General features: G+C 31.1%; 1 protein-coding gene across 1 annotated transcript in view; it reads left to right on the top strand.

The window, feature by feature from the left end:
- The window catches only part of LOC142331797 (uncharacterized), a 91,851-nt gene extending 68,593 nt beyond the window's left edge, over nt 1-23,258 (top strand). Inside the window, exons 5-6 of the mRNA XM_075377914.1 lie at nt 20,245-20,381; nt 22,234-23,258. Coding sequence (XP_075234029.1) covers nt 20,245-20,381; nt 22,234-22,305 — 209 coding nt within the window. The 3' untranslated portion in view covers nt 22,306-23,258. The remainder of the gene's footprint in view (nt 1-20,244; nt 20,382-22,233) is intronic.
- Nucleotides 23,259-24,327: the final 1,069 nt, after the last annotated feature.

Here is a 24,327-nt window from a genome sequence, read left to right as displayed (position 1 = left end):
GTTAGCAGCCAATTTACTGTTAAAGCTAAATATTTAAAACTTATATTTAGGTATAAAATAGATAATAGCGTAGATAGGGCTATTAGTCCCTTAGTCAAATGTATGTAGACTACTCTTGCATCGATTTAAAATACCAAATTTGGCCTTATAATTGGTAAAATAAAATAAAGTTAAACGAAGTCAGGGACGGACTCCCCTTTTATCAAAACTAGACTAATTTACTGTAACAACTCTTCTTTTAGCTGCGCGATTACAATTGCGGTCGATGTCTATACACCGTTATGGTCACAAGCAAGAATTTAGCCATCGAAAGTATCTACCTTCACAAAAAATAGACTTGTTGGCTGTAGTTGAATGAATTGACAGATTCTTGTACATTCAATCCACCAGTATGGCTTACACCATAAGGGGTCATTAACGGTGGTTAATGACAGATCATTTTTCCTCTTGGCTTTGAAGTTTCAAGATGTTACTTTAGCATCCAAGAAAGTTTATTTAAGTGAGTTAATTAAATCTTGTATTCTGATGAGTAAATAATAATAATATATTATATACTTTATATACATCGCATCTCTTTTCCGTTAATTCCAAATGTGTGTTATAGTTATGATACCGAAGAAAGCAGGAGCAGATAAACGTGAAGAATACAGTAAAATTAGCTTAACTAGTCATGCATCAAAAATCTTAACTAGAATTCTGTGCATAAGAATTGAAAGGAGAGTGGAAGCAGTGTTAGCAGAAAACCAGTTTGGTTTCAGGAAAAGTATAGGGACAAGGGAAGCAATTTTAGCATACAGATTAACAGTAGAAGGAAGATTAAAGAAAAACAAACCTGCATACGTGGTATTTATAGACTTGGAAAACGCATTTGATAACGTAAACTGGAATAAAATGTTCTGCATTTTAAAAAATTTAGGTTTCAATTACAGAGATAGAAGAAAAATTGCTAACATTTATAGGAACCAAACAACAACAGTAATAATTGAAGAACATAAGAAAGAAGCTGTAATAAAAAAGGGAGTTCGACAAGGATGTTCCCTATTCCTGTTACTTTTTAATCTTTACATAGAACTAGCAGTAAATAATATTAAAGAACAATTTAGATCCGGAGTAACAGTACAAGGTGAAAACATAAAGATGCTACAATTTGTTGATGACATGGTAATTATGGCCTAGAGTAAAAAAGATTTAGAAGAATCAATGAACGATTTGGAAGAAGTTTTACACATGAACATAACAAGAGCGAAACAAAAGTAATGAAATGTAGTAGAAATATTGTAGATGGACCACTGAATATGGAAGAGAAAAGATTATGGACGTTGAAGAATTTTGTTATCTGGGAAGTAGAATTACTAAAGATGGGCAAAGGAGGAGCGATATAAAATGCCGAATAGCACAGATGAAATGAGCCTTTATTCAGAAATATAATTTGTTTACATCAAAAATTAATTTCAACGTCAGGAAAAGATTTTTGAAAGTATATGTTTGGAGCATAGCTTTATATGGAAGTGAAACTTGGACAATCAGAGTACCTGAAAAGAAAAGATTAGAAGATTTTGAAATGTTGTGCTATAGGAGAATGTTAAAAATCAGATGGGTGGATAAGTGACAAATGAAAAGGTTTTGCGACAAATTGATGAAGAAAGAAGCATTTGGAAAAATTTAATTAAAAGAAGAGACATATATATAATTTTTTATGACCACATAATAATAACATTTTGGTCAGCCATTATCAAAGTCTCTTTGATGGGACTGTTTGAGCCTTGCGTTCCTGCCAGTACTTTTTAATAAGTTCTGTTCTTTGTGCCCTTTCTAGTGTTAAAAATGTTCGTGTTGTATGTTTTTCTGGCGAGTGTGAAGCAGGCGTCTTTGTTTTGATTTTCTTGTTTAATTTTATCTTAATGTGGTGTCTTCTGGTGTAAGACAGTTTCCTTAAGATCCTCTCTTATTCCTCCAATCCACCTGCATCCTGTTATGGTGTTTTTCTAGTAGAGATTGTACTATACTAGCTGTCTCAGAAGACTTGAATCTTCTGATTCAAGAAGATTACTACAGTTAAAATTTGGAGTAATAAATTGTAAAGTAATGATACATAAAAAAATTAGCAAAATTTCTCATAACTTTTCATTTGTTAAAAATAAATATTTTGTTAATAGTCTATTAATTATGATTCTGGCCATTTAAAAATATTCTGCTGTTGCTTGCTGTAAGGTATTTCTATGCAATTTATTCAACTTCCACAATAAAAATATATAAATGACATTGAGTATTTATCGTTTTCCATAATTTATTTTAGTGTTCTATTATAATGTTAATTAATAATAATATACTGAATGTTCAAAAATTTGTACGTATTGAGAATTCAAATTATCTATGTCCTGATTTGTTTGATTTATTAACTGTACATAATTTTTTGTTTTTAATTAAACATTAATGTCTTTTTTCTTTTTTGAAAGTATTATGTATTATTTTTAAATTTATCTATTAGGTTAAATCGATTACATTTATTATCAAATTATTGAATTTGTAACAAAATTATTGAAAATAATGAATGGTATAATAAAAAATAATGTTAATTCCTGAATTTAAAAATTATAAAATTCGTTTACAAACATAAAAATACCTAATTATTAGTCAGAAGTGATCCATTAGTGAAAAAAAACCTTTTGGCATGCCGAAAGGTAGAGGTAGATTTCACCGGTGCTAAGTAAGGGATAAAAAAGATTTCTACCTTAAAGTTAAGAAAAACTTTAAATTTACTTGTACTAGTTTTCCGTGTTCCAAAAAGGGGTAAGTCGGTAATCTTACTCTCTACTCAGCATCATGAGAGGCAAGTGAAGGGTGAAGGAAGTGAATACAAATCTGAAATAATACTCCGTTGCAACAAAACTAAAGGTTCCGTAGATAATGGAGACAAAATGACAAGAGAATACAGCCGTGTTAGAGGAACCAGGGGGTGGCCACTAAGACTTTTCATGGAGATGGTAGATATTTCAGCACTGAATGCATAAATTCTGTACACACAAACATTTCCTGAGTGGCAGGAGAATAATCGGAGCCGATGGAAACTTTTCATGACTGAGCTGGCATTTGTTCTTGGCAAAGGCAACATGGAGGAAAGAGCTAGAAATATCAACAGTCTTAATAAGGAAGTAAAAGACGCACTGAAAGCATGCGGTACTGAAATTCCGACAGTAGTAATCCAACCTGAAAGTTCCAAGTTACCATCACAGTGCCTGTCAAGATTGCAAGAGAAATGAAGATAGTAAAACACGATTCTATTGTGTAATGTGCTATTGTGTATGTGTGTATTGTGTTTGTAATATATACAAAGAAGAAACTGTTATTGTGAAGCGCATGTTATGCAAAAATGTACCTGAATGAACAGTTCAAAAATGTTATTTTGAGGCAAAGCACTAGTTTACTGCAATGACAGCCAAAACATATACATTTTTAATTTTACAGGTGTCCATTATTGAATTTCTCTTGTGAATGATATAAAATTTATTGTACTTTGCTTCTACATTCAGTTTTTAATACTTTTAATTATTTGAAAAACTGTATTTCAAAACTAAATAAAGCTATTCGTTGAAAATAACAGAATCTAAAAACAAATATTACACTAAATCACAAAGTAGTACTGGGGTAGTCAAAATTCTCTGTTTGGTAAAATAAAGGTGTTGAAAAGCTTGGCAATGGGAGGGTTAATTTAGACCGGGTCTAAGCCACGCCATCAGACAGGTGGAAAATAAATTATGGTATGTCATAAAAAAAAATCTTCTATTTGAAAAGTTATATTTTACAAACCAGAAATAAATACTTGTTAATTTGAGATACAATACGTTATCGTTGTTCTTTTGTGCATATTTATAGTTTCAATTTATTTGAAGTTTGAAGAGATTCTTTAGGAATTTTGAAAACTACAAATTCATAATTATTATAAAAACATATAGAGTCGTACATAGCTGCAAGATTTCAATTAAGATAAAGATGAAAAAGGACTAATAAATCTAACAAGAATTTCCACTAAAACTGATGGCAATCTCGGACATCTCTTTGTAATGCCAGGCAGAAAAAAAAAATTGCACTAATAAGAATTATGTTTCTAATGTACCACTATTTTACACAAAACATGAAGAGACTACTTATTTATTTTTAACAGATCTCCAAGATCGAGAAGGGTTTCAAAGAGAAGCTTTCTCTTCTGCAATACTGTTAAAAAATTTTACTGAAAAATAAAACTTTTTTTTTCTACTAAATGTAAGTAACATTGTACTTACTTATGATCGTAGAACGGTGCACTTGTCTCATACAAGAACATATTAAATATTAAATAATTTAACTGTAATCTGGTGAAAATTTCATTCTCATTGTTTCAAATTCCTCTGTAAAGTTAATGATCAACAAAAGCTGAAATCATGGCAAACACGGCTGCAAAAAAACAAAATATATATATATTAAACCCCTTAGCATAAGAGCGACAAAAGTTAATAATTTTTTATCAGAATAAATTATATCTTAATAATGTGAAATTTAATAATAGATATCGATCACCTTAATTCAGTATTTATTATTAATTTATTTTTTATTTTATTTTGTAATGATTATTTAATCATAAAAAAAAGTTGTACATTTGGTTTAAATATTACCATGAATTACACTACAGAATAATGGTTTTAATACAGTTGTTTTTTGTGCAATTCAAATAATTTCTCTCGTAGCATTCAATAAAAGTGTTACAGACTGATTATACATCAAATTTACTTCTATAAATCATTTTAATACATACACCCCCCTCTTCTAGTGGTTGTATAAAATAAACAATCAAAAAATTCAAATAAAATTTAAAAAAACAATAATGTTCAATTTAAACAAAAATTTATTTTTTTGAAGTCGGCACAAATTAAAACAAATAATCAACAATTTGCCGATTCCCACCATTCTAAAAAAAAAAAGTTATATTCCAATTATATGCACTTAATAAGGTGAATAGTACTGTGTGCGATTTCATATCTGCAAACCAAAATTAAATCGAAGGCCAGGGTATTTAGTAACGCAAATTTAAAGAAAACCTGATTAATGAATTATACATCTTAAAGTATGATATTACCTTACCTAATATCTGTTTTTCTTTAGTTTTCTTCTGAATCATCCACAGGAACAACTCTTTTCATTCCCCAGCAGTAATCGGCAAGCATTTTTAGACCATTTTCCCTGGAAGCATGTTTGCATCTCTGACACATCCTAAGAAAAGTGTTCATTGTGCTTATCAGCTACGTTGCTAAAGTTAAGTGGAAAAAATTTCAAATGTGAATGTAAGATATGTAATTTTCTTTAGACATATTTGTATTTGAAGTCGCTTTCTTGATTAAAATTATTTCCTCTGTTAATTTTATTTCTTCATTTTTTGTAAAATCTTGTTTTTTTGTAATAAGTTATGTCCTTATGTTTGTCCCAATTTTTATTTCATATAATTCTTTTTTTTGGTCTTTATTATCCTATTTTTTTCTTTGTTTTCTGTACCTCACCTTACATTTAGACACAAATATATTGTGGTAAGAATCTATCCTGGATGTAATTTACAATCCATAATTTAATTTGGAAATCTCTCCTAATAATTATAATAGTCTAGTAGATGGATTTCACAAATATATGTAAAACTTCTTTTATAAATTTCAAAAAGAAATCCTGTTGACTTCCAGTTTATACATACAGGGCGGTGTTGGGAGTCTTACACATATCACCAGTGGCAGCGACCCTATGGCCCCTAACCACCTCCATGCGTATGCTATCCCTATCCTGCCCACCATGCATGCTTTGGCAGAACACATTATCAACGATAATGTAGCCTCCGTTCACAGTGGAACTTCTTTCTCTCTACGTCTATTCACATGTGGAGCGACCAGTCTAGTAGGGGTCCAGGGTTCGATTTACAGCACCGCAATAAGAGGAGGGGGTCGCTGTGTACATCCAATGTCAGCAACACTATAGATCAGGTCATTGTCAGTCCCAAGCCGATGGGTTGGAGAGTCCTGTACACGTTGACAGTAGTGACGACCCCAAGGGAGCCCCCAACCACCTCCTTGTACAGGCTGTCCCCTCACCATCTGACATATGAAGGCTAGCCCTTGTGCAATAATTTCTGTGCCATCTTGGTTTTGAGGATACCCTCTACCAAGGCAGCCATTCTCACCATGATATTTCGCCGGTCAACATTGTCTTCAGCAGATTATCTTCATCAAGCCTACCAACAGCAGCAAAGCACCAGGATCTCTAGCTATCACCAGTTTATACTTAGTTAAAAATTCTGAAGGTGTAGTTCTTTAAGTTTTTAATCTAGCTCATACTATCTTGACTATTTTTCCTTCGCTTTATTATAAAATTAATAAATGTAATAAACCTCTGTCAATTGGATAATGTTTAATTTCCCTCCATATGTGAAATCTGATTTATTTAATTCTATTGGTAAGCTGTAATCAAATCTCACTCGTGTTTTACAGTGGTAGTTCAACGTACATTTGAATGAATTTTTGCATTTTATTGTACGATCAAATGAAAATTATTCTTTTGATCCATTTTTGTCTAAAAATCAACTCCAAGGTGGTGTTTGATGCCTGCAGGGTAATTAGACAGTTAGATAGAGTCTGAAGGTAAGCTGAGAGCAAGTCTGGTTCTAGCAGAGAATACCAGGTCTGAGGTATTGCTTGGTGATGGGATAGAGATGAATGAGCAGTGTAGTTTTGTCGTGGTTATAGATTCCTCAAAGGGAGAAGACTGCAAAGCTCGAGTGTTATCGAGCATTGCTTAAGATTAACGTGGTGACAAAGCTTGACTTGGCAATCAATGGGGTGGGTAAATGCCTCCTCAGAAGGTTGCCAAGTATGTCGCAAGGAGAGCTGATCAGAGGTACTCTTTCCGGCTGGTGCCAGATAGAGCTGCTAAGCAAACAGCTCTGGGTGGAGACAAGGGTAGTGTTCTACAAACGGATATGGTGCCAACCCAAAATAGGACTCTAGTGGTTAGAGCAGAGGGACATTCTTATGTGGTTTATCTTTACTAATTTTGTCTTACTAATTCCCTCAAAACATTTTTCTATAATTTGTCTGTCTTCTTGAATAATTTCATTGATCTATGATTTCGCAATTATAACTGAAACTTTGGTCGATTATCCATTCCCCCCATGTTAATTATCAAGTCAATTTATTTTGAAACTTTCAGCCCATTTTAACTTCAAATATTTTTATTAAAATTTTGGCCACTTTCGAACTGTTAAAACTCACTTGTAAAAATTTTCACGATTAATTACTGTATTACTTACTTAATAAAGTGGTAATACGTTTTAGGTGTTTTTTAACCCTTTAAAACATTAATCTTATCACCGAATTTTTTATTCAAAAATTCACTTTTCTAGAAAAATTATTGAATAATTATGATAGTTTATATAAACAAGAGTATCTATTATTCACAGTTTTAACTGTTTACACAGATGCTCCGAACTAATGATTTTATGATTTTGAAAGTAACACAGATCTATTTTCTTTTTGCTATTGTACTGACCTAGGACTGGACCCACCCACTTTTGAAGCATTAGTCAGTCCCCACCCAGTGAGAGGTCGCCACCTACGCAAAACGGCCATACTGACATTGGCCACACAATTGCAATTAGTTGCTCAGTCCAATTTCATACACTGAAACAATCTTACGCACCACAATATATTTTAAGAGTTTATATATATGTGTGTGTGTGTGTGTGTGTAGACTACTTAACATACTCCTGAAAGTAATTTCTTACATATAAAGACCGAAAATACCTTTTTAGAGAATTGTACATAATATACTAAAAACTACTATCACAAACACATAATATGCAAAAATAAAACAATAAAATTCTCAACAATACAACATAAGCCCCGACCTGAGTACTCACCTACATAATACATGAATGAAAACATGATTAATAAAATACACAAAATACATACATAAATACCAAAGATGCAACATCATGCATATACATAAAAATCAATACACTTAATACATACAGAAACTAATCTTGCTCGACTACATATATACAATACTATAAATAATAATGAAATACACAACAATAAAACACAAGCCCCAACCAAAAAAGAGCACTACATCAACTACGACCCATGCAAGGTACTCCTACTCGCCGTCCTGTGCCTCTCTTCCACACACTATAGCCTCAACAATGGGAGTTTTACCCTGCCACGCTACTTCCAAGGCAAGCATCTTAGGGACTACATTCCCGACCCTTAACTCCCCAAACTCATTCACTACTGGGTGCGACAGCCTAGCATAACATGTTCTGAGTAGTGAACGACCCCACAATACTGGCATGGGGGAGAAGTCCTCTTCCCACTTCATCCTAGTTAAGCGGAGGCACTGTACCTTCCAGAGCTACTTGAGAGACTTAAGATTGCAGTGAAGCTACTTGAACTTCACTGCAATCCCTACTCAGGTGCCCCTCCCATGCACAGTTATAACACTGCTTCCGGTGGTCGGCCACAACAAAAGCAGCGCTCCTCCGATGATCTGCGGGAGACCCTACGGCAGATCCAGCAGATTTTAACTCTTGTGTTTGTCCAGCAAAGCTCCGCAACGGCCACTGCATAAGAACGACCCTCTGCTCTAACCACTAGAGTCCTACTTTGGGTAGGCACCATATCCACTCATTGAACACTACCCTTGTCTCCACCCATGGCTGTTTTCTTAGCAGCACTATCCGCCATAAGCCAGAAAGAGTACCTCCGATTGGCTCTCCTTGCGACATACTCGAAGTCACTTACCCATCGTGTTACCATTGCCAAGTCAAGCTTTGTCACCGCGTTAATCTTAAGCAATGCTCAATAACACTCAAGCTTTGCGGAGTCTTCCCTCTTGGTGGAATCTACTACCATGATGAAACTATGCCGCTCATTCATTTCCATCCCATCTCCAAGCAATAACTCAGGCCTGGTATTCTCTGCTAGAACCAGACTTGCTCTCAGCTTACCTTCAGACTCTTAACTGTCTAAGTACCTTGCAGGTACCAAACACCACCTTAGTGTACCCGCTACTATTTCCATTAACATCCAACACATGGACCGCATCACTCCCCAGAGCACTGGTGGCATTGGGTTCACTCATGCAAGTAAACCACTCCTCCTGCCAGAATCTCTTGCACAGGACAACTACTTCCTCCTCGATGACCAACACTCTGCTGGAGCTTCAGGACAATGTCTTTAATCTCCTTCTTAGTTTTGGTGTTCTCTTTTACAAGCAGGGTCAGTTTCCTGACTTCTTTATCAACCGCCCTGACTGCCTTCAACACCTCAGTGTCAGATCCATACCCCATAAGATCCACCATCTTCTTCCCCAGGCGTTGACTACTGAATTCAACTGGACCATCCTCCTTAGCAGGTGCCTCTGCAGCTTGCGTACAAATGGAAGACCTAGACAGGCTTATATGTGGCCTAAAGCCGTTGTCATGTAACATTTCACAGCAAAATATCCATTGGTCACATGCAAACCATCATGATCATGTTGAAGAACTGGCCAATATATTCCACCTGACCTCAACTAAGAACACATCTATTTAGATTTACTTTTAACTAAAGATGTTTGTCTCTACGTACTGATAGATTCTTTATTATAATACATTATATTTCTTACTTTTATTTATAATATTTATACAAAGTGTGATGTCAATAACAAAAAATATTAATGTTTGGGTGTTTCTTCTTAAGTTTTCTTAAGGTTTAAATCACTTAATTATCTTGTACTTAGTTAATTTAATTATTTTTTGTCTGTAGAGAAATATAATTTAATAATCATAAAATTTTATAAAGATTGTACTAACCATCATACTCGTGCTATTATTAGTAAAGTTAGTTTCATTTAAGTAAATAATCACTTTGCCGGCCTCCATGGCACGAATGCTAGTGTCTTGGCCTTTCATTTGGAGGTCTCTGGTTCGAATCCCGGTCAGGCATGGTATTTTCACATGCTACTTGTCATTCATCTCATCCTCTGAAACAATAATTAATGGTGGTCCTGGAGGTTAAAAAAAAATAGAGTAAATAATCGCTTAGAGAATGAGTAATACACAAAGTTCTTTTAGAATTATCACTTTATACAAATTCTGTTTTAATCTAAATGAAAATAAAAAAAGTTTAAAATGAAAAATGAAGTTTAAAGTAAGATGAAAATGTAAAAAGTTTAAAAATTATTGTAAATAGTAAAAGCTGGTATTTTGTTATTTTAATTGTGAAATTGTTTCAAATAAAACCAGTTTATTTAACTAAGTTTGAAGATCAGCTCGATTAGTTTTAATAAATATTAAAATATTGATTAAATATTTTAACATTTACTATTACAGATATTGCACACTTATTCTAACCTATTTTCAACTGTATTTTTCAGCAGCTATAAAGACAGAATTCATCCACTGGATGGTATAAAGCTTAAGATCTAGTGAAGGGTTAGGCAATTTTAAATAAATTAAAATTTTTTCAATGTTAATAATTTACTGTTTTTGTTAGGATTCAGTTAATGGTGGGTATTCTCTAGGGAAACTCAGTCTGAGTCTAATAAAAAAACAAATATTAAATGGCTAAAATATAGCTGGATTTAGATCATCTTGAGATATAGTATAATAAAATTTAATTTAACAGTATCATTTTTCCAATAAACTAGATGGAAAAAACATAAGCAAAACTGGATTATTTAACTTTAATTCTCTTTAAAGTAACAATTTTGGAACACAGTACTTACTTCATCTGTTTATATTTGAAATAATTTTTTGCATTGCCGCATTTCTCCAATTATCCCTCTACGTCTGTTGCTTTTCTTTTCTGTTTTGCTTGAATTATTTATTAGCTAACTTCCCACATTACATTTTTTTAAGATGTCACAACCGCTTTAGTTTTTCATTACAAATTCTATCCATCATTCTACTTGTACCAAAACATTTCCTCATAATTTATAATTTTTTATTCTTTATCTTGTTAGTTTTTCCTGTATGCTGTTCTGATATTCTATAGCTGGAGTTTCTGATTTTAATGTTTTGTTGTCTCTTAGCGCAATTTATGTATGTAAAAATAATCAAGTAAACCCTATGAGAAATTTCAAACTTAGTAAACAGGTGGTTATTTTTTTAACTAGAGATGTCCTAAAAAAGAGAAGAACTTTCTCCTTGTACAACTCGTATTCTTCCCCAAACTTATTTGTAGGAATATTGAATCGGTGCACTTATAAAAATAAACCGAGTAACTTAGTGAAAAGAGATATTAAAAACAGATTTAAAAAAAGGAGAACTAAAATTTTCTTCTTCTCACAATCTGTTGCGCCTAAAATGGCCAGACAGAAAAACTGTTGTGATGTTGTTTTCTCTGCATAAAAATCCCTTGTGCAAAATCTTTACAACTATTAAAAAAAATTAAATTTAAAACTAGTACACTTGATTCACCTTGCGACACATAAAATGTTCCACATAGTAAAAATCTTCACAAGTCTATTATTAACAAATAAGGCTATGGTAATAGGCTAGTTGACTGTTTTTGAGAAACCGGTTTATATTATGCCTCACACTCTATTTTATTAAAATATAAATGTTATACATAAATGATCATTTACACGACGTATTTTGCATTTTTATAAAGTAATTAAAATTTTCCACCAAAACTCTCCAAACTGTCATTGCCTCTCCTATGACACCACACCTTATAAAACAATCAGATGTTTAGTGGAGTCTTTAAAATGTTTCGAAAATTACAGTCTAAAATGAATTCAAAGTTTTTCAAGTACTGTGTAGTGCCTCAGTGTGAAAGTACTACCATTAAAACTCCAAATAAATTGTTTATTTAACTGTATATATATTATATGTTAATTTATTTAGTAAGATCCAAATTGTGAATAAAATCCTTCATCTTTGGGCGGGTATAGATTCTAATCTTAAAAGACCAGTGAAGAAATTGTATTAACTTTTTCTATATGCTAGGTGGATGAAATTTTATCGTCTAGTAACACAGATTGAAGTCTTGAAATAGGAGTATCCTGCCCGTGAAGCACAGGTCTTAATAATGTCAATGGTAAGATTAATGAACTGAATAGCATCTTTTTTTTTAACTACAGATATTTTGGAAACAAAAAATTGAAATTATTTTGTCTTTCACACTATACCATTCGAATACCAATCGGCATAGATGAATGAATCCCTTTGTATTATTGTACTTTGTATTAAATTTTCTGCACAAGATATACAGTAGAGATGCAAAGCCTGTGGTTTTTTTAATTTTATTTCAGAAGTTCATTTTAAAAATGCCGATCAAATTTTTGCTCATTAACCTCATTAACAACCATTTATACTGTCTGGTATAAGTTTGTTACACTGTTCAAAGTAATTGCTCCGCCTTCTGTTCAGATTAGCAATTTTTAATGTCATGCAAACAAAACTCATGTAACAGAATCCAAACCAAGACAGATTACTTATAAGAGGGGATCCGGCGAGTAAATAACAGTTAACTTACCAGGTTAGCAGTGCTGTTGGTGGAACGCAGCCCCTTCTTTAATAGCCCACCGAGGTGGTCTAGCGGTTAACTCATCATCACAAATCAGCTGATTTTGAAGTTAAACAGTTCTAAGATTCAAATCATAGTAAAGGGAGTTATTTTTATATGCATTTGAATAGTAGATTGTGGATACCGGTGTTCTTTGGTGGTCGGGTCTCAGTTAACCGTACATCTCAGGAATGGTCGACCTGAGGCTGTACAAGACTACACTTCATTTACATTCATACATATCATCCTCAATCATCCTCTGAAGTTTAATACCTTATGGCGGTTCCGAAAGCCAAATAGAAAAAGAGAGAGCCCATTTTCAGTATGACATAAAATAAAACTTGTACTAGATTATGGCAAATGCAGATCTAAGATGCTTACATAATTAATATAATGTTCTATAGTGAATACAGCAACTCTTTTACTACTAAAAGTAGGTTAACAACAACAACATCTAAAATATAGTATTGTGCAAAATCTTTACAAATAATTATTGAAAAAATTCAATTTAAAACTAGCGCCATCGATTCATCTTCAGACACATAAAATGTTCCATATAGTAAAAATCTTCACAAGTTTATGTTATTTATAATAAATAAGACTAATTAATTATACTTGTTTATTTTTACTAAAACTGTTTTAAACTCAAATGCAGCAGTCCGTGAAATGTTTTACCATTTACGATGTCAAAAATTAAAATTGTCTTACAAAAAGAAACTCCTTCAGTTGTTTTGTAAAAGAAATCTGATCATGAGGTTTTACATTGTTTTTCTATAATCTAATTAAATTTAAAATTATACTCACTCGTGTCATCTAGATGTTGATGTGTTAATCTTAATCCGATCATCATTTTGACTTTTGAAATTAGGCTTTTCATCGTATTTTTTGTTATACATTCATCACATGTACAATTTTCTAAGTATTACTTTAGTATGTTGTTCCAGCATTAAGTAGTTGAAATATCGCAATTCTCTGTAGCTGAAACAAACTTGAAACAATCTCGAGAAATATTAGTATAAAAATAATAAAATAGATTAACAAGATATTAATATTTTAATTCTTTTGGAATCCATTTTTCCTTTTTTATTCTTCATCACACCATTTTTTTCAACATCGATTAGTTAAAATATGACAATCTATTCCTGAAACAAATATTCTGAAACAAAATTAGTAAAAATATCAAGGCGGTTGATAAAAATACAGTTTGGTGTACTTGAAATATACATACATAATAAATAAACAGTACTTCAGAAAATTCCGATCAGGTTAACATGGCTTAACAACATGTACTTAATCTAATCTTAAATAAATAAAAATACAATATTAAAATAATACCCCCCCTTTATAATCGGGCCTACTGTGGACGGGGTATGGAACGCGAACGCGACTTAACATAATTAATTCTAACTTAAAATATATAATGAACCTGTAAAAAAACGATTACAACCTACTGAGGGGCCTACTGGTGAAACGCGAATTTTCCTTAATTCTAACATGCAAATTTAGTCTAACATGCACATGTTTGTAAAACAAAACAAGAATATATAATTACCTGAAAAAGAAACTTAATTCTACTGGAAAAGGGGCACCAGTTACGAAGTAAGTAGTCCTCCCTTTAATCGTTATTATAAAACTAAATAGTTAAGCCACATTAACGCTATTCACTCTTAACCTATGTAAGTAATCGTTGTCGTACCTGCAACAAAAGATAAAATAAATGATGTTAGTATTATATATGTACCGTTAGTAACAAAAATTTAGTTATTCAGTAGCATTAAGAAAAAACATACTATCTAATCGATAGCTATTCTATAGCGATGTTATAGTTCAATTTTATTATTTAAAAGAGTGGAAAAGAGCGACCTAAAAGAGCTTGTATATCTATTTATTTATCGATCTAAGAAAACAAGACCGTTTATCCAAAATACTTAATTAAAAGGAACATTGTTAATCGTTATAATAGAATTAATAGTTAAACTGTAACTTAATGGTTCAAGAAACTAATTTTAATAAAAAGAAATAAAATAGTATTCTTTATCACGTCATTTTATCTTTATTATTTTGAATCGAACAGAATAGAATTTTTGTGTTTTAGTATTTAATTATGTTTATTAATAACTTTTTATTCATTTTTTGATTAATAAAAAATTAAAAGAAAATTTTTCATTACTAAAAGATTAATTAATTAATTTGGTTCTTTATATTCGGAGAACTATTATTACTTTTAATAATAGCGATAAACGTAGAGTATTTTTATAATTTAAAAAATGTAGCAAATTAATAAATGTTAAAAAAATTTATTAAAAAGTAAAAATATTTATTTATTTATATTATTAATTTAATAATACATTTACAATTATCAGTGGCAGCTTGTAACTAAAATTAGGTGGGGGTGCTGCTCCAGAAAATTTTTTTGGGCCTTTTCAAGGTAGGGTTAAAGTTTTCTGTAAAATAAAAAAACAGAAAAAAAACAATGAATCATAGAGTAGCTGGAAGCAGGATAATAACTTAATTCTACATTTTATCGCATTCAAGAATATGATTTGTGCGCTTAAAAACCATAATCGGTTGAACATTAAGCTTAGGATTATATATTGCACAAGTATAAAGAAGGAATTAAAGAAAAAGGGACATTATATTAAATGTTATTAATAATATCAAGTGGAAATAGGGGATGCTGCAGTTCCACAGTGCCTATACGCAAGCCGCCACTGATGTATATTATAATACATTAATATTAACCTTTTTGTTTTGCTTAAAAAAGTATTTTCAATATGTAAATTAAACGTTTTAAAAACTTGTACACAACATCACATTCATTAGTATTCGTTGGATTACATAAGAATGAAAAAATCTATCGATTATACTAACAGTAACAACACCACACCTGTTATCTAAACTGTACATTATAATGCTTAAATATTTAGAATGTTTATTAAATAGATAACATAAGATTTTTTTTTAATTCCATATTAAAAATATTTACATAATGTAACAAAAATTTATAAAACTTATTTAAATATTATAGTTCAATTTTATAAGAAAAAGAAAAATCATAAAAATTTATCTGATGTGGCAAATATTGATCGATATGATGATAATCATGACTTTCAGTACTAATCAAGTTCATATTACGTATAAAATATTTAAAGGGTAGGTACATAAAGGGTAAGTCAGTTTTATTGAATTAAATCTCTGTAGAAATTGAAATATTTTTATTCTTTTACTTAATTTATTTATACATTTGTTATAATAATTTGATGAATAAGATACAAAGATATAAAATATAATTATTTTAAAAATGATAAAACTTCTCTTACAAAAAAAAAAAATACGGTTAACTGACATACTATAATATTTCTCAGTCTGTCCCCTCCCCCCAAATTATAATAGCAGTGTAACTTACCTTAATTTTATTGCCCTGTGGTGGTAGAGGCCTTCAATTGCAGCCCACGATAACAACCAGGTTGATTCGTCTTCTTTCTTCTGATTCCTCAAACACGATCGACCAGCGCTTTTATGAATCATCCGGATATCAAGGTACAGACTTGTAGGTATCCGCCGGTATAGACTTGGCACCGGTGGATACGAAGCTGAAGAACTGCAAAGAAGGCCACTGTACCGCCGAACTGGATAATGATGCCTTCTTAAAACTAAAAGTTCAAATCAGGGTTTGCTGTTTTTTTACGATCATAGGCGATAATCCATTTTCATGAAACAACATGAAAATAATTAAAGGTATAAAAACATAGATTTATTCCAAACATATTAAAATAATTCAAGTTGAAATTATTTCATACCCGTAATAATCGTATTTAAAAATAAGAAAAAATTATAAAAGATTTTATTATACGCTTTAAATAAATATCTGATTTACAGATTTAATTTACCGATTTTGAGCTTGCCCTGATTCAAACAAAACACATAATAAAAACAAAATAATATTGCAGAAGTATGTAGATGATGACTGAAGATCGCTGAGAGGATAAGGGCCAGGGTGGACTATACACCCCCCCTTAATGAAAAAGTATATAGTAAAAGTTAAAAAGAAATTAAATGATTTTCATTAATTAGACTAATTCTAAAATTATTTTCTAGCTACCAATTAATTAAACTAATCTGAAAAATCTAAATTAAAAAAAAAAGCTTTAAAAGAGCAAACTTTATAATTAATTTTACTGTTAAATTTTAATTCGCTTAATAAAATCAGAGTAATATAACTAAAAATGAGCTTTTATTAAAATTAAAATAAAAATGTTAAATGTAAATTAACTTCTAGTGAAAAGAAAAATTAAATGAACAGTCTAAATATTAAAAAAAATTATAATTTTGAAAAAAAAGAGTTCCCCTCGGGTGCATAATCGGGAGGACTGATGCTGAAGCGATGAACTGAAGAAAATGTAGACTGTAGCTCGCTGGATGGGGTAAAGGGCCAAGGTGGAGTATCCCCCCTTTCTTGAATAATAATAACAATAAGTTTAATTATTTAAAAAAATGTAATTGTTAATTAAAAATTAATTATTAATCTATGTTCAAAAATCATTCTTAAAACAAATAAAAAATTACATCCCCTTAATCAAAATAAATTCCTTACATAATAAAATTAGGTTATTTCTTTAAAAAAATATAAAATAAAAAAACAATTTAAAATTATGCATTTAAAAATATTTTTAACTTAAAACAAATATTAAAAAAAACTTTATTAAAGCAGTTATGTATTTTCATTAAAAATCTAATTTAAAAATACTATTAAAACTAGAAAATAAATAAAATTTAAAGAAAAATGATTTTAATATAAAAAGTACAGTTTTGAAAAAAATGGGGTGTTTCTTTTGGGTGGATATTAGGGAGGACTGCTGCTGATGGAACTGCTGTAGTCGGACCTGTAAAGAAACAGCACAAAAATATATATGGGTGTTAACATTAGTAACACCCATCTTATACCATTCACGTATCCACATTTACGGTATATGCCCCGTATCGAAGAAAACGGCCGGTGTCCGACGCGGTTGAACGCGTACGCGTCGCGCACTCACTTATTGAAATATTACAACATATTTATGCTTCTTACATATCAGCTGAAGAAATTAATTATATGCAGAACATGTATAGCAATATCTGTAAGACCATAATTGTGTAATATTTCCTACAGATATATACATTTGTATTCTGTAATCAGAGCGAATTTGTTTTTGCTGATATGTACTATTCCCTGCAAAGGCAGGAAACATTCATTTATCCATTGACATTTTACGCTGTACACCGCAAAGCAGAGCACAGATAATGGTACCTGATAGATGTTACGTACTCAAGTACCGAACATTTATGCCGGTTACTGTTAATTCAACATTGAATTGTAATCTTATTACTATTCACCCTAACTGGAACATAAGACCAGAACAATATTATCGTTTAAGTGGCTAAGTGGCATTAGTTTTCAAAAATGATGATTTGCATGATATAAGAAATTATAAACCTATGTCAGAGCTCAATTGAGTCTTTGAAAAAGTTGCTTACATAAACTTTTATGAGACTTTATGCAATTTTATTGATTCGTGCTGTAGTTTCATGGTCTGAAGAGCTACAGTTACAGACCTGAATGAAATGATCTCATTTGTGGCCTCCAAAATTGAGAATAGAGGTTAGGTTGATGTTATATATTTTGATTTTAGGAAAGTGTTTGACATACTGCAGCACAGCATACTGTTGAGTAAGTTGGTCATGAACAGAATCATTGATTGTATGTTAATATGGTTCCATAGACTGACCTAACTAATCTATGGCAAGGTGGTTGGGGAAGTTTCTAAATGTTATTTGGCTACTTCTGGGGTTTCACAAGGTTCAAGTTCTTGCACTTTTATTTAATATCATTGGAAAAGATAGTCAGTCTAATATCTTACTGTTTGCTAATGGTCTGAAACTTCTTATAAAAGTAAACTGTGACCATTATTTTGTTGTGCTGCAGAACGATACTGGCAAGATACATAGATGGTTTATTACAAATCATAAGTCATTAAGTCTAGACAAGAGTAAAGTTATAATCTTTTCTTAAAAAATTGTGGTAATTATGTGTCAGTATATCTCTCATGAAATTATATGTTGTGAGGAGGTAGTATTTGACTTAGGTGTAAACTATGTGCAATTCTTTACAAATTGTGTTAATAAGATTTCTATCAAACCCAGGCTAGTGTTTTGGTTTAGTCACCACTTCTAGTCAGAAAATATCATCTTGGAGCTACCCCTAAACATTGTTTATCTAGTACTTGAATTTATCTCTGTATCTATGATTCGGAATTACAAGAAATATGAAACCAGCAATACTAACTGAAGTTATTATTGGACTGAAGTCCAATTGAAGTTCTATTCAAAAGCATTTGTTAATATACTCTATTTAATTAACAGTTTATGAAGATATGATTGAATTACAAAACTTTTGCAAGCTTAGAATTCTAAATCGTTGTACATAGTAAGCAAGGGTACAAAGAAATTTAATATTAAAAATGAGAAATTCAATTTGACAAAATACAAAAAAAAATTAATAAATAAACTTTATTTATGGCTGGAGGGTGCAATAAAAGTAAGTTTGCTTAACTAATTACAGCATTTAATTATTAGGTAATTACGTTAATAAAGAGAACACATACGATTTTACACCTTTACTTAACAAAGTCTATAAATGTTTAAAATCACCGATTTTGAGATTTTAAACATTTATAGAAGTTGTTAAGTCCTTTCTTAACAGTTATTTTATTTTTATGTAGTAATCTATCAAAATACATCCCAGTTATTTTGGGATGATAGATCGATATATATATATATATCTCCTTATAGCTAGGGTTTTAAGGGACTTTTTCATCCACAAAATTTCATGAGATCGTGTGAGCTCTGGCTTGTTTTGATTTTAGCACAGTATTTATGCATATTGAAAACTATTGCATCTCTCTGAGAATGTAAGGTTAGTTGTAAAGATATTTTGTTAACAATTTTAAGGTTAAAATTGCTTACAATTTTATTTTATTATTTTTTTTTTATAAATTATTCGATAATTTATCATTAGAGTTTTATTGGGTACGTAAACTTAAATTGTGTCTTGCGTTGTAGTAATGTTTTTATATTTTTTTAAGAATTACTTCATTTCATTGTTAGATCGACTAACAAAGTGTAAATTAAGTTATGCGAAGGAATCGCTAATAAACTGATCTGTAAACTGTAACTTGTGTTTGGCTTTGAGATTTATGGAGTGTGGAGCCCGTATAATTGTTTGTATTACGATTTGTTAAAATTATTATGTAGTTACCTTTGCTAAAGTTCCTATTATGCACACAATAATTTCTTGAATTTGAAGTAATGGTTTTTCATTCGAAAATTTTCAAATGAGTGATTCTGGAAGTGTGGGATTCAATTTTAAGCAGGATATATAATGATGCAAGGAACAAAAGGAGGATATCTCCATCAACAATATTATTGGAATATATGGTAGTAAAACTATTACAATTTTTAAAAGGGTTTATCTAAAAAGTTACTTTAAGTGGAATTGGATTGCTTACAGGATTAAGCAAGCAATAATCCTGTAACCTTTCACTTGTACTTGGCGATAGGGTGAATAGTTTTACAACTTTCTAACAAGTAAAATTAGTATTACTTGACAGAAGGTATGCAAATTTTTCCTTTTTCTGCTTTGTTTTAGATTTTCAAAATGTCTCGACGAAGAAATCGTCATGGTATTTCTATTTTACTCCTTCGGCATCGGCTGACCAGCTTTATATTTGGAGTCATTGTTGGCTGTGTTGTTTTATACTATTACACATTTTTTTGAGCAACATGGTAAGTAATAAATATATTTGTGTAAAAGTAATATCTTTCTCAAAAAGTCTATTTTAAATTTATAGCATTTATAATGCTATAATGTATCAGATAAATTTTTTGGTATATATATTGATATATTTATTACAGTTCAGGTAAAAATAAAAATCTGCGTGCTTTTTTTACTTCCCTGGGCATAAATCATTTTAATGATTCCTCTGTGTAGAAGTTTTTTTTACTTTAATAATATTGTAATGTTTCTTTCACTATATTGCCAGCGAACATATTCCTCTGAGATGTTCTTATTTTAACAAACCAAATAGTGAAACTCAGAGGGGGTAAGAAAGGACAGGAATGTTTGGTGGATGAGTTATGGTTTTCCACTAGTATAATTTCAAAGAGAGGCATTGGTTTGTGAAATGTAAGCATATGTCTTCTTGAATGCAAACTACCAATTATTAATTTATTTTAATATGTTATCATTAGAATGAGGTAAATGTTTACAGTTTCCCTCCTGCCTCTAAACTCTTTGTTATTAAGGTATATTAATTTAAACTTAGTATGAAGAACAAAAGAATGTTTGTTTTAAGTCAGAAACTCAAAAATATAATTAATCTTAAAAGTATTCTCAGAAGATTCTGAATTATCTGTCTGTTGGAGGCCTTTGTTTGTCTGCTACTGTTGGTCAGAACTGAGCTGCCAATTGTTTTAAACAGGACATGGATTTGCAATCTGTAGTTCAGATTGAGTCTATGGAACATGAATTTGATCAGATCGCCAAATAAATAAATGGTGCTTTTGGTTAGATACATTTACATGAACTTCATGCCATATTCTTTCTATCACTTGCATTTGAGCCCCGGTGTCTGAATTAACAAAGTGGTTAACTGTTAAGCAGGGGAGCAGAAAATGTTCAGACCCCTGAAATTTTCCCCAAACACAATTTTTTTGGTCAGAAATTTCTCCAAAACTTTGTTACATTTTACCGACCAATTTATTGTATGTGATCAGTTATAAAAAGAGAAGTAATAAAAATACATGGGTTGCAGACATTCAATTTATTCAAAAAATATAGAAATACTAGCTTGATCTTTAGTTCTTGATTTTTCATTTGGGTGTTATTTACTAAATGATTTCCAAGTTTATCGCATCTGTGTCAGTCACAAAGTGCACAATTTACATCTTTCTTACTTTTAAATGTCAATATAGTTAATTAATGTACAATTATGATATTTTATACTTACTATACTGTATATTGTGTATATCAATTAACACTATTAAAAGTTACGTAACTACTTTACTATTAAAAGAAAACAATACGCTTGCAGGTGGCCAACTAATGAAAACAAAGAAGCACTATTGCCTACCCAAAAGCAACTAAATGAATAGTACAGTAGAGAGGAGACGAGACACTCACACTTGCAAACACTGGTGACCACAATGCATCTTTTCAGAAATGTATCATCCCTTGCCTGTCGCGATTTGAGTTTATGAGTCATTGCTCACCAGGAATGACATTGCTACCTTTGTTCTCATTATGCCTAATAGTCAGTAGGATGACTGTTTCTTCTCAAAACTTGTTAAAAGATCAATTATTCTAGTTAATAATTGTAAAATTGATGTGAATACATCAGTTGATATTTACATTGTGGTTTCTATTTTTAATGACTGGTAAAAATTTCCGTGAAATTTCCCCTGAACCACGTTCACGTGTTCGGACATATTCTGCTCCTCTGCTGTTAGGTAGTTGTAAATTTCAGATTGCAAACAATTGTCGACCTCCAACAGCCACTAATGTGTTGAATGAACAGTTCATCTCAGAGCGAGAAAAAACTGGCCTTCTTTGTCAAAACATTGCTTTAACTCTTTGCAGATTTGCAGTCTTCTTTGCCGGTTGAAGGTAGTAAGCTGTCTTGGTACCCAATGTGCACTAAACTTCAGATGATCGTGAATGATTTTGTTTACAGTTCCCACAGATGTTTTTATTGCTTCTACAATTTGCTGACAAGTTACCTGTCGATTATCAAGGATCAGTTCTTTCATTCGCTGAATGTTCATGGGAATGACTACTAGGCTTCGAATCACCTCGATCTGGATTATCGCTCACTGGTGTATGACCTTGTTTAAAACATTTGCACCACTCACGTGTTTTACTGCGACTAAGAGCCTCATCACTGTACCTCATCTCTGTGCAGAGAGTTGCGGATAAATCTCACCAGGTTTTATGTTTTCTTTCATGAGAAATTTTATTCAACGCCTGTTTCACATATCTCTTCACTACATTGAACGCCATGTTCTTTAAAATTGACTGTTGTTGTTGTTTCATGCTAGCGCGCCATACGGTAATAGCTGACACTTGTACCTTAAGTGTACAACCAACAGAATGCGCAGGAATTTCAATCTATACTCTAGTCGAACAAAAGTTCTGGATTGACGTTAACGCCCTTGTAGTTTACTGCCTTAACAATAGCTCTGTTATTGATTTTTTTTTTTTGCTATTTATTGCATAAAGCTTTGTGTATACCAGTATTTGTGTATTATGTTATTTAGTTAATTTAGAAACAGTTGGCTTTCTAATAAATAATTAAATCATTTTATATGACTAAACCATTATATCTTCATTTAAAGCAAACATTGAACTGTAGATATTGTAAGGGTTTGTATATGTGTTGTGTGCTGTGGACGTAGATGCGTGTTTTATGTTCGTGATTTTGCTTAGTGAGGATACTCATGTGAAGTAGCTACTTTTATATTGGTCTAGAAATGATGTCTGGAGTGGATACCTTGTGTATAAAATGTTTGTTTAATTCAGTTTTGTATATTTCACTTTAACATTTTAATATCTTATAGATAAGATATAAATTAATATGAATAAATTAACATTTGTTCTTAGTATTCAATTTTTATTAATGTCAAATGCAGTGTGGTAAAATTCTTAAAAATAAAACTTACTTATTAATTCATAAATTGATGTAAATGAATAAATCAGGTTATAAATATATAAAGTAAGTAAATATATTAAAATTATTAATCTCTAACTATAAATTTTTGTTTGTTTTATTAGTAAATTAAAGTTATCTTATTCAAAACATAAAAAAAGTGTATTTTCTGACAAAACTTTTTTGTGTTTTACTCAGTTTTTTCTTAAAATCTACTTGATATAGAGAGCTGGGATTAGTTTTATTCAGTTTCTTAGATCAAAAATTGTAAGGAAGCACCTAATTTACTCTACGATTCTTACCCTAGAATTTTAGTACGGTTTAATTTCAAAATGGGAACAGAAAGCAAGGCAAAATGTTTTGCGAGCCGAAAATCACAAACGATCCGTTTTCTGAACTACGTTTATATGAACCTTTTTCTTATTTTTGGCTATAGAATTTGGAATCGCCCTATGTATTTTGTTGATTACCCTTTCCATAGTTTATACTCTAGTATAAATTGTATAATTTTGTCATTAAATTTTTATTTCAGTTTACCTTAAGCTCTGTTTGTTTTCATTTTTTATTATTGTTGATGTGTGAACATTTGTAAAATTTGAGTGTGTTATTTTGTCAACTTCTCAGACAGTGATTTTGACCTTGAAAATTGTTTGCACGATCACATTTTTTTTTTGGTTATGTTCCAGCTACTTAAAAATATTTTCTTATAATTATTAAAAGTATTTTTAGATTTTGTATATTAAGATTTGTTATAGTTATTTTTATTAATATAATGTTATTATTTTTCTTTGTGCAACATTTTAAGTTTTAAATTCTCCTGTTGCATGTTCTCCCATTTGGGGCAGTCCAGCTTCCAAGAATTTAATCTTCAGCAAAAGAATGTGGATGGCTAAAAGGGGAGATGTAGAGGTCATCAGAATTATTATTTTGTTACTATTAATTTGTAGTTGCTTTGATATTCATTTGTTTTGTGTGCATTATTAAGGTTATCTCTATGTACATGGATTTGTGATTTGTATGTATGATAG

This window comes from Lycorma delicatula, chromosome 10, assembly GCF_047948215.1.
Source record: "Lycorma delicatula isolate Av1 chromosome 10, ASM4794821v1, whole genome shotgun sequence".
Taxonomy (NCBI): domain Eukaryota; kingdom Metazoa; phylum Arthropoda; class Insecta; order Hemiptera; family Fulgoridae; genus Lycorma; species Lycorma delicatula.
Note: the sequence above shows the minus strand (reverse complement) of the source record. Positions and strands in the feature narration are given on the sequence as shown.